A 17,614-nucleotide genomic window follows, 5' to 3' on the forward strand; every position below is an offset into this window, starting at 1 on the left:
GGGGCCACATATGAGTCTCCATAAGGACTCGCAATAGGAATTGAAGCTAAGAGCACCAGTAAGACGGGCGCAGTTTGAATGTCTGGATATAAGCTGCTCGCGAAACGGTGTCACAGTTCACCGCCGCCCATGTGAGGATCTGGTCGGATGTTTTTGCGGATGAGTGCTTTTAAGTCTACAGAAGTTTGTGATGTCACTCGTGTAGTTAGTCCTTGAGTAATGTTTAGTGTAAAGGTAGATTGCTAGGAGCTGTAGTGACCTTGGGACGGTTTGCTGAGGGCAGAACATAATTCCTGAAGGGACACATGGTCTAGAGTGACAGGGCCATCTGCTGTAGCGCCAGCAGTAGGAGGAAAGCGGAGGGGGGCGGGTTGGACACCGGGGTGCTGAGAATTCCTTTCGGTGGGTGTGGAGGGACTAGATATTCTGGGATACCACTGCTATCACACTGCTTGGGAAACATTTTTCTCTGACGTGTTTCGAAAGGAAATCTGAGAGAGAATTTTGCAAATGCTTAATGGTGAAGGGGAAACGTGGCTCGGTTAAATGGGGAGGATATTTGCTTGGCCCTTCAGCTCTCCGTAAACCGTTTGGTAATAATGGTCTTGGTGTGTTGCCTTCTCATTTTGGTGGATCCAGTTTCCTTTCCATCTCAGCACAGCCGGAGCTGATAGAGCGGGATCCTGTGGGCCTTCTGGCACAAACCTCTCAGAGGGATCATCTTCAGGGGATCTTCTTTGGAGTTGTACTGTTCATGGCAAGGATCTATTTTCTTGCTGCCTCACTGAAATTGCATGGCCTAAACGAATGAATATTTTTATGAGGCACCTTGCACCAGAGATGGGCCAGGACCAAACCAAGCAGCAGATAGAGAAGGGTCTAAAGTTGTATCAGTCCAATCAGACAGACAAAGCTCTGCATGTGTGGACAAAAGTGTTGGAAAAGACCTCAGATCCCGGAGGAAAGTTTCGAGTGCTGGGGTGCCTGATCACAGCTCACTCAGAAATGGGAAAGTACAAAGACATGCTAAAGGTAGGCTATCAAAACCACAGCGAGCCACGTATAATGGTATAGTATATCTAGCATTTCTGTAAAGGAGTAAAAAAATCTACCTCAATAACCGTAGCTCATACTTGTATGACTCATATTCCAGGACTAAACAGCCACGCTTTATTTATATTACTAATGTTAAGACATTATTCACATTTTGCATACTGTGCGATTACATTTTTCTTAATGCAAACAGCAGTAGGCGTGTGTGTGCAGTTCCTGTTCCAGTTACTAAATGTCACTGAATATCTCATAATTTTAAATGTCATCATGTCAGCTGTGAAGTGCCACCGTTTACACAGTTGTAGCATTGTAACATTTCCGCAATGTGTCATTGATTATTTCATGAGAAGAGGTCAAAGGTTACCTTCTTCCAACCACAGCGAACTTGAGAAGCATGGGTTAATTTGTGGCTTCCACATGATGCGGAGTAAATAAGTGCTCTGCAACCTAAGTATGAGTGTGGGGTGTCTTGTTGACATAATCATCCTTCCTGAAGCAGCGCCCGCTCTCACTAACTCGGCTTTAATGAGAACTGTAAAAAAGTAGGGGTCTTATGTCTGAATGAATTTAACGAATTAAAAAGTCTTTGAATCTGCGTGAAGTTGAAGACTATGCCTGTTCCCTGCAACATTTATCCTCTTACTCTATCTGCAGTATGCCCTTGAACAAATTGACACAGCCAGAGAAATGGAGGACCCAGACTACCTGACGGAGGGCTACCTGAACTTGGCACGCAGCAACGAGAAGCTGTGCGACTTCCAGAAAACAGTCTCATACTGTAAGACCTGCTTAAACATGCAGGGCACCACTGTCAGCCTGCAACTCAATGGCCAGGTATGTCTTAGCATGGGCAATGCCTTCCTGGGTCTCAGTGTCTTCCAGAAGGCCCTGGAGAGCTACGAGAAAGCCCTGCGCTATGCACACAACAACGACGACAAGATGCTGGAGTGCAGAGTCTGCTGCAGTCTGGGAAATATCTACGTCCAGCTTAAGGTACTCAAAAAGCTGTTTTTCTGACAAGCGATTCTTGTTTTCCCATCATTACATTTTGCTCAGTTTCAATAAAAATGAGCGATTACCGATAAATAAATGTAAAAATCGTACATACTTTGGCTGTTCCAAACGTCTCCGCTGTGTTATTTGAGTAAAACATTCACTGGACTGCACGTGTGATTCCACAATCAATGATTTTGCCAGCGTATTCACAGAGTATGACAACACTGCAGAACATCTGAGCCAACATCATCAATGCTTAGCCTGTGTAGTGCTGGGCATTGTAAAACAAGAGCTGAGTGAGTTGGCCGGCTGGTGTGTGTTTTTTCCTTTTTTGTAGTACCCTTGACATCTGAGATTTGTATATGTAATCCTCTGGCTTCCCAGAGAGGATTGGTTTCAATGGGATAGTGATGAAGTTCTGCTTGAAGAATGCACTCATGTGTCACGTTATTTTATGACACAAAAAAATATTACATCCTGCATCGCAACGCGATTTAATATTGTCTGAGTGCTCTTGTTAAGAAGATTAAAAACCAAAATGCTAATGCTAGTAGTATCTAAAAAGATGTGGCGCCCTTTTCTGGTGTCACCTAAGTGGTCATTCACATGTGCCTACAGGACTTTGAGAAAGCCCTGTTCTTCCCCTGCAAAGCGGCCGAGCTTGTCAATGACTACGGCAAAGGCTGGAGCCTCAAGTATCGAGCCATGAGCCAGTACCACATGTCTGTAGCCTACAGGAAACTGGAGCGCCTGCCAGATGCCATGGAGTGCTGTGAGGTATTGTTTTATAACACATCATTACTGTCCTCAGAGACAAACTTACATAACTCAGAGCCTTCCTCGCCATCTTGCTGACCCAACCCCCGTGCCTTTGATTGCTCTGAAGTTGGAGCTGCAGAGACAGTAGATGCTGCGCTGCCGACAGGTGCAAGTGGCAGTTGTTCTTTTGTACGAGGCCTTAGACCCTGACAAAAATATGCTCAGAGAGGCGCGGTTTAAAGTGTTAATGAAGAGGGTGGATTTAGTCTTTGCTCTGTTCTAATTATGTACTGGGGGGGGTGAAAGATAACTCGATTTCATTGCCTCTGAGTGTAGAAGTATAGTAACAAGACAGCAGGATGCATTTCAGATTTATTACATTTAACCCAACAGTTTATGCATCCGGACATACTCAGGATACCACGGACAACGGCTCATATTTATTCTATCACATCTCTCTTTAAATGCACACTGCGATACAAATAAATCTGTGTAACTGCAGTTGAGAGGATGCAGCTTAGAGTTTCAATTTAGTTCAGGGTGTTGGTGTTACATGATGGAGGTAGGACTCTTCTAATGTCTGCTCTTTACTTTGTACCAATAACTAATCTGTATTTTGCTTCAACAGGAGTCCATGAAGATTGCCCTGCAGCATGGTGACCGGCCTCTTCAGGCTCTGTGCTTGCTAAACTTTGCAGACATTCATCGCTGCAGACATGATGTTGATGTACAGTACCAATATTGCATTCACATTAATGTAAAATTTCAAAACTGGTCATCTACAACTAGTCTGTGCATTTACCTTTTTGGGTTTTTTTCTCTTCATATGTTCAGAAAGCATTCCCTCGTTATGAGTCTGCGCTGGGTATTATGACTGAGATAGGAAACCGTCTTGGGCAAGCACACGTCCATCTGGGAGTGGCAAAGTGCTGGCTTCTGCAGAAAGAATTTGACAAGGTGCCCTACAGTTTACACAAATATAAATTCTGACAGTAAAGGGACACAATGTTTTATTTTTACTCAAAATAATTATCTGGTATTTATAAAGTGTTCCTGTTCCTGTTCATGTTCCAGGCTCTTGATTCTTTGCAGCGAGCACAGGAATTGGCGGATGGAATGGGAAACAAGGTAACTGAACAGGAAAAGAGCTGCAGGGATAGTTTAGCCATTTCTCATTCTAGATTTGTTTTCTTTCAGTCGTAGTTGTAAAGATGACTGTTGGTTAAACAAAACAAGACACCTGAAGATTTTAAGCACTAGTTTTTCATGCTTTTAAACTTTAAAGCAATGACAATGTGATTCTTTCTCTTATACAAGCTGTGCACACTGAAGGTTCACTGCTTGAGTGAAGGGATTTACCGGAGCAGGGGGCAGCTGAATGAGGTCAGAGAGCAGGTGGTGAAGTTCCTCCAGTGTGTCGAGGAGCTGGAGCTCTACTGCGGCATGTGTGGAGAGTCCATCGGGGACAGGGACCAAAAGCTGCAGGCCTTACCCTGTTCCCACATTTTCCATCTCAAGTGGGTGTCTGTTCAAATCTCGCCTGGTATTAGTTACATTACATTGGAGAAATGCAGTGTTTTCAGTGGGAGAAAAACGAGGCACTTGGACGAATGATGAAATGTTTTGCCACTGATCCTACTCGATTGGGCATGCATCACAACTTTGCAGAAACAACAAAGTGCCGATTGTGATTCGGATTTTCTTCACCTATAAATTGTTCTCATAACCAAATCTAGATGTAGTTTAAAGAGTGTATTTCCCATATTTCTTTGTCTTTCAGGTGTCTCCAGACAAATGGGACAAAAGGTTGTCCTAAATGCTTCAAGTCCTCCATGAAGCCGGGATTTGTGTGATTGCGAGGCTGCGTTTGAGCGTTGGATCTGCAGACACGGCATGGTGCCTCACAGGCTCCTGACTGATCTGAGAGACGCAGGTAGCCTTAGGAGGTGCTGAGGAGTGTTTCATTGCTCTGAGCAGAGGATGCTGAACTGAATCCAGAATGTCGAAGCATGTTGCTCAGAAGACACGATCAAGGCATCCATCTTTCTTAGACAACAGTCTGAAGCTGACAAAGGAGGTATAACCGATGGAAGTGTTGCAATTCGAGATAAGCTGAAGAGCCTACATGGTCTCTGATGACTGGCCGTCTGTTGCAGCATTTAAACAGGAGACCGACCGTAAAAAGAACATTTACAACATAGTGTGATTGTTATTTTATACACTGGAATTGCTTAGTACAAAGTGAGACGAAATTACATCTCCCCAGACTTAGTGTCGTGACTTTTTGTTCAGATTCAAAGATTCAATGCTGACTTTTTACAGCACAACAGTTGAGCCATATTTATTACTGAAACCTGTGTACATACTATTCTCATGTTAATTTCTTTTAAAAGTTTGATTTATTTGACGTGTTTTGTAAGTCCTGAAACGAACTAAAATCTCTTAACCATTCAAAAACTAGTATGTCTTTACAAAACAGGTACATGCAGCTGTTTTCTTCTGTCCTTATTCACAGAAATCCAGGAGCCAGCCAGTTTCCTTTTTCCTTTCATTGCTGGGAATGTTTCACATTCATTAATTCAAAACGGTTTTTTTGGGTTTTTTTTCTTTGCCTGTCCCATTTGGTTCTTTAGCCGTCAGAATTGTTGCCTGAAGACCAACAAGGATACCCAATGGATTTACTTTGCCAAATGGATCATCATGGCCTTGTCGTATTGGTCCATTTGATCGACCTTTGTTGTTATTATTTATTTTATTATATTTTCAGTTGTTACAGACGGGACAGACATGACTGAGGGATAGGAAACGGAGAAAGAAAGATGAAGGAAAAGAAAAACGGAAGGGAAGAGGGACAGTGAGAGAGGGCACTTAAAAAGAGAAAGAAGAGAAAATAAGCAAAAAAACAAACAAAAACAGAGCAACATACTAAACCCAACACCATCACATTAATCTAGCTAAGTGTAAACAGCAGTAAATACGAAATGTTGAATGTTGTTGTGTAGCAAGCAGCGCACATTGTGCTTGGAAATAGCAGCCAATAAAGGTGTAGTTTATGTCTATGAACAGTGGACACCCGTGTGCACACCTGTTTTCACCTGTTCAAAACGTTTTGAGAAGAAAACCCTACGGGGAAAGGATCTTTGACCAATCACACACTTACACACAGTTATTTGGGGGCAAATGCGTTCAGTGTATTTTAATGTATTGTATTTGTGAAATGGTGAAATCTCTGTATATTTAAAATATTTACTTGGAAAGGTATTTTAGCGAAGCCACTTTAACTGAGATATCATGTCAGTGAGGGGTTGCATGTTTTTTTTATTTTATTTACGATGCAGAAAAAAAAGTTTAGATACTTCAAAATATGCACCCATGTGACTGCATAAGTATTTCTTTCTTTCTTTCTTATTTAGTGGCTTTTATTATTCGTATCCCCTATAAATCATTTCTAAGGAACGCTATGGAAAGAGCTGTCATAGACTGAGGTTTCTCACGTAAAGCCACTTTTTCTCAAAAGCTAAAACTCCTTTCACTAAAGTTCCTGTTGAGATTGTGCTTGTAGATAGCTTTAAAGTACTCCCGTGGCCGTTAAAGGGACACACTGATAAATTCAACAGCATAGTGATAAGGAGATAAAGATCTGATTTTGTGTTGACAAATGACAGGAGCCTTTTGAAATACTTTAAGTGCACATTGGAGATAGAGAAAAGTGAGAGCAACACATTTACACAAGTGTTTCTGAACAAGCACTTATATCTCTGATTATAAGAGCACCATTTGACCTTGCTTTTAAATGGCATCTGAATCTTATTTGAGCTCTCTGCATTCAAAATAATGCTGATTCACTGTTTACCTGTAGCTCACTCGCTGTAATGCACATATATTATCTGCCGGTTATTCTTGTTGTCTTGTCTGTAGTATAAAAAAAACAACTTTACTGACAGTGCAGCCGCCACTCGTCTTTTAACAATTTAAACTACCTCTGTTTTTGCCTTTGCGGATTAATGCAGTAATACCACAACATTTAAATACATGTAGATTTGTTATGTTTTTCTAGACTTCATGATATAAACATGATTTATTCGATAATGTCTCAGCTGTCCAGACATGGATTGAGCCTGGATCATGGAGACCTTCACTAAAACTTTCTTTCTGTCTCGGATGAGGGTTAATCCATGTCTGAGAAACTGACTGTAAGAGTTTGACTACGATGCATTGTTAGTAAGTTTATGCATTTAGTCAAATGTCCTTCTTGTGTTTAACATGATGGTAAATAAAAACACTCTTGAAGGTGACTGTATTTTTGTTTGGTAATTTGGCAACAAAATAATTTTTCTGACCCACTACCACAGCTTCAGGGAATTCTGGATGACTTGCACGATTAACCAGAAATACCAGTTGGCCATCTTTTACTGAAACCGCCTACAGTCACAATGCCTTGAAATTTAAAGGAAGTTTTCTTGTAAACTCACTCGATAGAAACCCTTCAACCTGATGGCTGCGAAAACGACGGTTCCTGAAGAAGACATAACTTGCCCTCAATGCACGGACATTTATTGCCTTCCAGTTCTTTTAAAATGTGGCCACAACATTTGCAGAGTTTGCCTGTTTAACTACTGGGAGTGGAAAGGATTGCGAGAGTGTCCCGTCTGTGGCATCGTGTCTGACACCAAGAGACCTCCTATTAATCTGGCACTGCACAATGTCGCAAAGGAACACAAAGTGCTTATAATGACCAGCAGTCAAAACAAATGTTGTCAACACAACGAGATGTTGAAGATTTTTTGTCACAACGACGGAGAGCTCATCTGTCTTGTCTGCCAAGTTTCAAAAGAGCATAAAGTCCACGAATGCAGCCCAGTAGAAGAAGCAGCCGAACAGAAAAAGGTTTGTGAAAATAGAAATACTTCCACCACAACACAGTAGAAGAAAGTCAGTTATATTGTCTATTTGTTAAATTTTAATAGAAAGAATCTTAGGAGGCCGGAACTGATGAACAAGACTAATCAGCTGTTTGTTTGAGCTCTGAATGTTTAATTTATTCTTGAATTTCAGGCAGAAATATCAGCCAGCCTTGAGTCTTTACAGAATAAACTCGAAATACTGAAGAATACAAAGGAGAAATGGGAGGAAACTAAAACCTATATCAAGGTAAAAAACATTTCCAGTGCCTCTAGCATTTTGACAACGACTCCAAGCATGCAACTTTATTTTGCCTCCAGCTTAGATTGAAAAATCCCTCTGCGTGACAACCATTCTTTCTCTTTACTGGCATTAAAAAAACCCACATTCCTGAACTTGCAGACGCAAGCATATGAAAATGAGACAGCAATCAAGGAGGAGTTTAAAAAGTTCCACCAGTTGCTTCAGGACGAGGAAAACACAAGGCTGAAGGCGCTCAAACTGGAGGAGGAAACCAAAACTCAAATCATGCGTAAGAAGCTGGAAAACATCAGCGACCAGATCAACACACTCTCCTCCACCATCAGTGATATTGAAAAAGCCCTCAAAGCACAGGATATACAGCTTTTACAGGTACATTTACTGTCATTATTTACAGACTGCATTTATTTATAATAACTTCTAGATTATTTGTCATAAAAACAGTCAAGTAAAAATTATTTAATTAAAACAACAACAACAACAACACATTAAATATGAAAAACAACACAGTAGTAGTAGAGAAACATCGGATGTTATATATGGCAAATAAACATTTCTATGAAGCTTCGCTGTGCACAGTCCCGACAGTAACTTTTTCCTGTTATTGTATTTTGTTTAAGAGGAAAGGCTGCATACAAAAGATTAACCATGGCATAATGCATTTATCATGAAGTCACCTTTTGAAGCTTTTTGTTTAGAGTCTAAATCGTGTTCATTTAAAACCACAGCTTTTGGCTACAGCTACCTGTGCACGCATCCACCTATCACTTAGCAGCCACACTCCTAATATAACACCGTCACTGAGGGGGAGGTCACTGAGGTAGTTAAATAACTTTTGGGTGGTAGGGCCACCGAGGATGAATTCAAAGCTCTGGATATTGTGACTCTGCGGTGGCTGACATGTCTTCGTAGCATTGCAAGGAAGTTGAGTACAGTGCCTCTGGATTGGCCAACTGGGGTTTTGATTGACCTTTTCAAGAAGGTCAATCAAAAGTGTTTTCCAGCTTCGAAGAAATCAGACTTCTCAGCCTCCCTGGGAAGGCACATCAGTTGATCCTCAGATTCAGGGGGAACAATGGAGTTTCAGGCAATTTAGCACTAGATTAACTTTTTGTCCTCCTGAACATATTGGAGGGTCGGTGGGAGTTTGCTTAAGTAGTCTAGAGGTTTGTGGAGGACTTTGAAGGGTATGGAAGAGTTACTGCTTCAAGTATAGGAATTTAAGCATCTTGGAATCTTGTTTATGAGTGAGGGGAGAGTGGTGTGGAAGATTTGGCATAAGAGTAAAGTTGCCAATCTACTTTCCCATCCTGTCAAAATGCTTGCCTGGTGGGTGGAAAATGGATGAATGGATGCTGGCCACTATATTAATCCACAGTACAATCTGAGCAAATTAGGTGGTTCGTTGTATTATGTTTTGCATGTTCCCAATTGATACAAAACTGTATAAATCAAACTGATGTGAATATTATAGTTTAGAAGGCTGTTCGATCATAAACAGTATTGGACACACTGAAGTTCGGCCTAATGGTGGCGCTACAGAGTTAAATTTCAGCAAACTGTCATCTAATTATTATGATCATTAGTATCAAGCATAGCATAAAGTTTTCCAGACAAGTTCAATTGTTCAGAATTATTCAGAATCGTTCCTCTCTGTTTCTAGTTGTAATAGTTGCTGTTGTAATGCAGTGTATCACCATATGTCGGCACCTCCTGTCTCATTGTCTGTATCTGAGTTTCCTGTCGATGCATCTGTCGCAGTTTTCACTGTGTATGTCTTAAATTTAGGGTTAGGAGGTTGATGACACCTGCCATCATAGCGCAATTTATCGTTTGTACATATACAGTATGTGTAGTTTTGAATTATTGTACATGTTTGTTACCTTTCAGTCAATAATTTCCGATAATACAGCTGTACTGCATATGTGATTTTGTAATGCAGCATGTCCTTAATGTACTCTCTTTCACATTCTCTCTTCAACTTAAGGACTACAAGAAGACAAAGAAAATGTAAGCATAACCCACTATCTACCAAAATCAGCATCAACCCTTTCCATGAGAGAATGCTGTAACAATTTTAACATGTTTCAGGCTCCAGTGCAGCATTGGAGAGCCAGAGGTAATCAGAGATATCCTGATAAACTCTGCAAAGCATCTGGGATCGCTTAGTTTTCACATTTGGAAGAAGGTGGAAGACAGTGTCAGATGTGGTGGGTTAAAGAAAAAATTCAAGTTTACTCTAAATTCTATCATATTTTCAACTAACTGAATTTTACGGTTTCCAGTTCCTGTTGTTTTGGATCCAAACACTGCCCAGTCCAACCTAGAGTTCTCTGAAGAACTATCCTGTGTGCAATACAGCAGCAAGAAGCTCCTACCCAACAATCCCGAACGCCTCATCAACCGTGTTTCTGTGCTGGGAGCCACTGGTTTTACATCTGGAAAGCACAGCTGGACTGTAGATGTGGGCCAAGGCAAAGACTGGTACATCGGAGTGGCTCTAGACTCCATCCAAAGAAAGAATACCATCTTCCTCAGCCCTGCTGAGGGTTTCTGGGTAATTGGCTTGAGCAATGGAGACTCACTGTGGGCACAGACCACACCTCGCTCCAAGCTCCCAATGAAGGAGAAGCCCAACAGGATTACAGTCGAGCTGGACTATGAGAAGGGAAAAGTCGTTTTCATTAATGCTGCAGATTCTACAAAGATCCACACATTCAAAGACAAATTTACTGAGAAGGTTTTCCCCTACTTTTCCCCCGGATTGTGTGAAGACAAAAAAAAATCAAGCAAACTGAAAATCTGTCCCCAGGTAATAAAAGTACAAGTAGAATAGTCAGAGGCTACATTTTATTTAACAGGCTGCGCTGACTGATAAATCAATGTTTTACACATGGAATTCAGGAGGAAACAACTGTCTGAGGAGTGGAACTCAGACACTGTTTTTCTTTTGTATGTGGCATAGGTATAACTATGGGAAAAAACAGAGACATGTTTTCAGGCAAAGTGATATTTTAGCTTCATTTTCAAACATAGTGACAAAGGTTAATAATAAAAAACATTAGATTAGAATAGTATAGAACTGTATTAATCCCTATGATGAGGTCAGTTTATTGTTCATTCTTGAGGATGTGGTTTCTGTGTCTGTTCTTCCCATCCTCACATACAGATCAACTTTAAAAAGCAGTGCAACTCCATGGCTGCAGATGTTTGTATGTTTCCTGTGTTTGCTAGTACTTCTTAATTAAAGGATCTAAGCTTTTTTTCTTTCACCGCCCAACAAAATTCAAATAACTACATAAAAAACTGAAACAACGAAAAAAACAAAATAACTTTAATCCTTTATCAAAGGGAGATGGAGAAAACAAGAAGCGAGACAGGTTCTCTCTCTGAATATTTATAGTTTCCCTTTTCAAGTATTTCTAGCACACACTATGACAGGCAAGGACAGGTAAAAATAAAAACCATTTTTAGATTTTAAAATAAAATGTTTTATTCATCTAACTGTGCAACAGAGGTTGGAAAAGTAAAGCTTCAGTATCTTACCCAAGGATACTTCCATATGTAGAAGAAACCAACAAACAACATGAAATAGCTGGCATCTAGTGTAAAGGTTAATGACATTTCTGTGACAACACATATTAGGAAACTAAGCCATGCTGGTAAGCACTCAGACACTCTTATTAGTGCTGTCAATTCCTGAATAGTGGAAAAAGGTTATCTTATGTGTGGGCTGCAGGTGTGTTGTTCTGTGACATCACCGTAAACGTTTCCGGTTTAAAAGCCTGAGGCTTTTCTGTGTGGAGTCAGACATGCCAGGGGCAGGATGATTAACTGACAAACTATTATTGCAGCACAACACAAAACTGAAGTAAAAGGATTTCCGTGAAGGTAAAAATCAATAAAATCCATTCATTTAATTTTGAATTCAAGTTTATTTATATGGCTTCAAATGCAAACAACAGCTGCCTGTCTCTAATACTGTAAGGTGTTAGAGACAAGGCCAGCAATCTGATGATCCCCTATGAGGAAGCACTTGGCAACTGTGGGGAGGAAAAACACCTCTTTGGAAAGAATATTGTAGTAGTCCTGTTATTGTAGTAGTTGGAGAGTCTCCTAGTGTGTCGAAGCTTTACAAATTTGCAATTATATTTGCATTTCAAGTTATGACAATGATTCGCTAAACATGTTTGTGTTTGTTACAGTAAAAAATAAAACTTTTTTCTACGCTGATTTTATGTTTTTTGTCTGAATTTAGATCAATTGTGTTAATATAGTATGTCAAAATGAAAAACGTGAGGTTGTGCTTAAAAAATGAATGATACCAAACAAGGAGGATAAATATTCTTTAAAGGTGAAACGTAGAGATGAAATCAAAAGTAGTCAAAGATCCTGGACCACAACTAGTCATATTACTCAACTTTGCAGACAAACATCACTGCATGTCTGCATCTTGATGTAAGGTGCCCAGCTGTGGGTCGTGACCGAAAGAACGAGATCGCGGATACAAGCGGCGGAAATGGGTTTCCTCCGAAGGGTGGCCGGCCTCTCCCTTAGAGATAGGGTGAGACGTTCGGCCATTCGGGAGGGGCTCAGAGTAGAGCCGCTGCTCCTCCACATCGAAAGGAGCCAGCTGAGGTGGTTTGAGCATCTGACAAGGATGCCTCCTGGGCGAGGTTTTCCGGGCATGTCCCACCGGGAGGAGGCCCCGGGGCAGACCCAGGACACGCTGGAGAGATTATATCTCTCGGGTGGCCTGGGAACGCCTTGGTGTTCCCCCAGATAAGCTGGAGGAGGTGGCTGGAGAGAGGGAGGTCTGGCCTTCTCTGCTTGGGCTGCTCCCCCCGCGACCCGGCCCCGGATAAGTGGAAGAAGATTCTTTCTGAGAACTTTTTTATTTTTAAGCATGTATCGAGGACATTAGTCAACTTCTGCATCTATATCATCTTTGGTTATGTCTGGATGACTTGCATGATTACCCAGTTATACTAGTTGGCCAACTTCTACAGGAAGCTGTAAATATTCCCAGTTGTACCGCCTACTGTCACAATACCTGAATCAAAGAACATCACTTGACAGAAACACCTGAGCCTTCAGCCAGGGAAGTGCACCACTGTTTGCAGAGTGTGATTATTTAACTGGAAACAGAAAGGATCTCAGTTATGTCCACAACTAATCAAGACAAATGTTTTCTCCACAACCAGAAGCGGAATAGTTTTTGTCACAATGATGAAGAGCTTGTCTGTCTTGTCTGCCAACAATCGAAAGAGCACAAAGTCCATGTCTGCTGCCCAGTAGAAGAAGCAGCTGAACAGAAAAAGGTTTGTAAAAATATACATTTCAAAAAACTAATACTGGGATGAAGTTGTTGGTAGACTTACATCACAATGTAAGAAACAGAGCTTTAATTAATGACTTCCATCATCACGTAATGTGTCATTTGTTCCACGAATTCTCATTATTCTTATGTCTGTAAAATGTAAGAAAATAGTGAAATGAGTGCACCCAATATGACTCAAATAATTAACAATTTTAATTCAATGTGATATTAAACAAAACCACAAAGAAAACTGATTATCAGGAACTACACAGAAATGCTATATTTTAAAATTCTTCTTCGTACATTTCAGACAGAAATCTCAGCCAGCCTCGAGTCCTTAAAGAAAAAACTCAAAGTACTAATCAACACAAAGGAACAATGGGAGGAAATAAAAACCCATATCCAGGTAAATGGTTTTGCGTTTCGTGAAACAATGCTGACTTTTACTGGGGCTTTTTAATGTTGCTTCTGATGAAAAAATCCCCAGCATGACAAACATTCCTTCCATTTACTAGCTTAAAAAAACCCCACATTCTTTAAAATTACAGATGCAGGCATGTGAAACTGAGACAGGAATCAAGGAAGAGTTTAAGAAGCTCCACCAGTTCCTTAAGGAGGAGGAAAACACCAGATTGCAGGCACTGAAACAGGAGGAGGAAACTAAGACTCAAATCATGTGTATGAAGCTGGAAAACATTGAAGAGCAGATCAACACACTCTCCTCCACCATCAATGATATTGAAACAGCTCTCAAAGCACAGGATGTACAGCTTCTACAGGTACATTTACTATCATTATTTACAAGCTGTTTTTATTTATATTAACTTCTAAGTTATTTTTCCTAAAAACAGTCAAGTAAACAGTGAAAATGGCTAAACAGGACGCCCAGGTGATAATGAACATCAATATAACACACAGCATACAAAACAGTAAAATTAAAAGTATTTAGTTAGTATACATGCAAACAAGAAAATTACTGAATATTAACCAAAATCATATTTTGCATAAAATGTTTACCAACTTTATTTATTAAATTTGAAATTTCGTATTTCTTAGATTTCTTGGATTCAAACTTGGATTAGTTTGGATTAAAACATAAAATGTCAGACAAGCATTTCTCACAGACCTATTTTCCATAGTCTGGATGTAAAATGTTAGTATGCTGTATTGGTTAATCAGTATGGTCAGTTTTAAAGACACATGTAGCGTCTGACAAGTGGGGCCGACTTCAATGTGCCTGCGTTCTTTTTAATGGCCACCAGGGGGTGATCCCTGTGATTGCAAAAAGACTTCGGGACCCATTGAAGTCTATAGAAATATCGTTTTCTACCTTTACCACTGTTAACACTTTCCTGTTGAGTTCATGGTCTCAGTTACATATTTAGGGTCATATTAAATTTTTAAAAGGAGTTAATTTCATACATCTTGGTTATACTGTTTGTCAGAAAGGAAGTAACAGTTTGTGATTGACAAGTTGTTAGTCAATGAGCGTGTTACGACCCCCTCTGCTAGGCGTCAGGGAGGGAGTAACATACACGAGCCCCCCAACACAAAACTGAGTAAAGCAAAAGGTTTTAATTCCAAACTTTAAACAGAAAACCGACAGGGCTGTGCAACAGACCACTGGGCAGACAATTATTACATAAAGAAAGAACAGTCACGAGTAAAAGTTAAAGGGTAACTAAGGCAGGCTGGCCGCACACAAAATAAAAGCTAGGGTTTTAACTAAGGCAAGCCAGCTTCACGCAATCCTACTCACAGCCAGCTAGCAGCTCAAAACTCTAATCAGGCTAGGTTTAAAGCATGCACCAAGGTTCGACAAAGGTCAGCAATATGAATAAGGTCAACAAAGATCGACGAGGGAGGCATGAAGGGCAAACTGCATGTTCAGTCCTAAGCAGCCGCCACTGAGTGAAGGACCTCCAGCCTTTTGTAGCCACAGGTGGGTACGATCAGCCACTGATTGCCTCTTGGAGCATCATGGGATCCCGGGGCAGCCAATCGTCCGTGTGGTCTGGCACACTTCATTCTGCATAAGTGAGGGTTGGCACGGGTCTCCCAGTAACCAATCACACACGAGTCCTGGAACACATTGATTTACCTAGAGGAAGGCGGGGCCACCTGAGGCCGGAGGCCGTAACAGAGCGTATGGCTTGACAGTCAGACCTGCACCGACTCACTGCATCCGGTTACAAAATCGCTACGTCCATCTCTTACAGTGTCCATGGTTGTAACCCATTAGTTTGTGTCCTGTTTTGGAGCCTCAAATCTTCCTTTGTTGCCATCATCTTGTTGAGAAATCCAAAAAAAAGAACTCAGGAATGGGCAAATACTTTTTCACAGCATTGTACCTGTTTTAACACTACATAACGCATAAATAACGGCTTTTTTTCCTGGTGTAGAGCTCATAATATGAACTTTTAAACCTAGTTTAGTTGGCAATTACAGTTTTGGCACTTCTGATTTGCTTCATTTCGGCTGCTTATGTGCGCTATCATGCAAGGAGGAAGCCATATTTGAACAGTGCAGAAGTACCTTTGTGTCTTGTGGACCAAGACGCCTTTGAAATTAACTGTTTCAAAGTGGTAAAGTGTTCAGCGAGTCCAAATTAGACGTTCTTGTTGATAATCGTGGATGCTCTGTCCTCCGGGCTAAAGAGGAGGGAGACTTTGCAGTGTGTTATCAGCATTCGGTTCAAAATCCAACATTGTGGTACGGGAGTACAGGAGGTTTGCATGTTTTGGAAGGAACTATGAATGAATGCAGACCATCACACTTCTTCCTCCATGTTTGACAGTTGATGGCAAACACTGTGGAACCATCCTTTTGCCTACTCGATGGCAGTGGTGTTTCACGGCCCAGGCAAGCCTCTTTGTTTTATTCTGATGCCATAGTTAGCTTCCATGGTCTGCTCACAGACAGAGGGGGTTGTAAGTAATCCAGAAAAGTTGGAACACTTGTAGGAAATAACAGCACCAACTTTCAAGGCTTGATCAACCTCTATTACTGCAGAACAGCTTTAAATTGTTAAACCATTTTGTGTTTCCTAAAAAAGAAAGAAAAAAAGGCCTTTTTGTATACATTTAAAATGTACATTATTTTTTAGTTTTGGGTAACCTTATCTTTTTTTAGCCTCTGGCAGTTCACCGCTTACCTTTGTACCATTTCAAGCTATTCATTGGAGTTGAACGACTTGAATTGCAATACAAAACTGAAACTTTTGAACGGTAGTGCACATATGTGTGTCTTTGAATTACTGTACAGGTTTAATACTTTCAGCCGTTTCCAGATGTGCAACTCTATTTCACACATGATTTCATAATGTACTCTCTTTCACATTCTCTCTTCAACTTAAGGACTACAAGAAGACAAAGAAAATGTAAGCATAACCCACTATCTGTTAAAATCAGCATTGATCCTTTCCATGAGAGAATGCTGTAACAACTTAACATGTTTCAGGCTTCAGTGGAAAATTGGAGAGCCAGAGGTCATCAGAGATATCCTGATAAACTCTGCAAAGCATCTGGGATCACTTAAGTTTTCACATTTGGAAGAAGGTGGAAGACATTGTCAGATGTGGTGGGTTAAAGAAAAAGATTTTACTCTAAATCTATCATATTTTCAACTAACTGAATTTTATGGTTTCCAGTTCCTGTTGTTTTGGATCCAAACACTGCCCATTTCAACTTACTCTGAAGAACTGTCCTGTGTGCAATACAGCAGCAAGAAGCTCCTACCCAACAATCCCGAACGCCTTGTCAGCCGTATTTCTGTGCTGGGAGCCACTGGTTTTACATCTGGAAAGCACAGCTGGACTGTAGATGTGGGCCAAGGCAAAGACTGGTACATCGGAGTGGCTCTAGACTCCATCCAAAGAAAGAATACCATCTTCCTCAGCCCTGCTGAGGGTTTCTGGGTAATTGGCTTGAGCAATGGAGACTCACTGTGGGCACAGACCACACCTCGCTCCAAGCTCCCAATGAAGGAGAAGCCCAACAGGATTACAGTCGAGCTGGACTATGACAGGGGAAAAGTCGTTTTCATCAATGCTGCAGATTCTACAAAGATCCACACATTCAAAGACAAATTTACTGAGAAGGTTTTCCCCTACTTTTCCCCCGGATTGTGTAAGGATGTGCAAAACGCGAGTCCATTGACAATCTGTCCCCAGATAATCAAAGTGAAAGTAGAATAGCTTCCCATTTCTGTAGAGTTAAAAGGCAGGCTCCATTACGTGTCATAACAGTACTAGTAATGTATGCAATAAATATTGTGACTGAAACACAATGAAAATGTTTTGTAATTAAAATTATTTATTTAAAT

At 40.8% G+C, this 17,614-nt stretch overlaps 2 protein-coding genes and 1 pseudogene across 3 annotated transcripts; all 3 read left to right on the top strand.

The window, feature by feature from the left end:
* Nucleotides 1-40: 40 nt before the first annotated feature.
* Nucleotides 41-7,085, top strand: rapsn (receptor-associated protein of the synapse, 43kD). The gene is made up of 8 exons (XM_085282313.1): nucleotides 41-1,032; nucleotides 1,708-2,046; nucleotides 2,668-2,826; nucleotides 3,437-3,535; nucleotides 3,643-3,765; nucleotides 3,883-3,936; nucleotides 4,126-4,325; nucleotides 4,589-7,085. The coding sequence occupies exons 1-8, from the start codon at nucleotides 808-810 to the stop codon at nucleotides 4,659-4,661; spliced, it is 1,272 nt and encodes a 423-aa protein (XP_085138439.1). The 5' UTR covers nucleotides 41-807; the 3' UTR covers nucleotides 4,662-7,085.
* Nucleotides 7,086-7,294: 209 nt separating this feature from the next.
* LOC146569774 (zinc-binding protein A33-like) lies at nucleotides 7,295-12,196 on the top strand. Its single transcript, XM_085282315.1, has 6 exons — nucleotides 7,295-7,695; nucleotides 7,864-7,959; nucleotides 8,113-8,343; nucleotides 9,959-9,981; nucleotides 10,063-10,181; nucleotides 10,257-12,196. The coding sequence occupies exons 1-6, from the start codon at nucleotides 7,303-7,305 to the stop codon at nucleotides 10,805-10,807; spliced, it is 1,413 nt and encodes a 470-aa protein (XP_085138441.1). The 5' UTR covers nucleotides 7,295-7,302; the 3' UTR covers nucleotides 10,808-12,196.
* A 762-nt stretch (nucleotides 12,197-12,958) lies between these two features.
* On the top strand, nucleotides 12,959-17,590 carry LOC146569775 (zinc-binding protein A33-like; annotated as a pseudogene). The gene is made up of 6 exons (XR_014893400.1): nucleotides 12,959-13,292; nucleotides 13,602-13,697; nucleotides 13,840-14,070; nucleotides 16,648-16,670; nucleotides 16,751-16,870; nucleotides 16,941-17,590. The product of XR_014893400.1 is annotated as a zinc-binding protein A33-like (transcript).
* Nucleotides 17,591-17,614: the final 24 nt, after the last annotated feature.

Source organism: Mchenga conophoros, linkage group LG7 (genome assembly GCF_057382185.1).
Source record: "Mchenga conophoros isolate Kocher_MC1m ecotype Shallow Benthic linkage group LG7, M_conophoros_male_GT1.1, whole genome shotgun sequence".
In the NCBI taxonomy this organism is placed as follows: Eukaryota; Metazoa; Chordata; class Actinopteri; order Cichliformes; family Cichlidae; genus Mchenga; species Mchenga conophoros.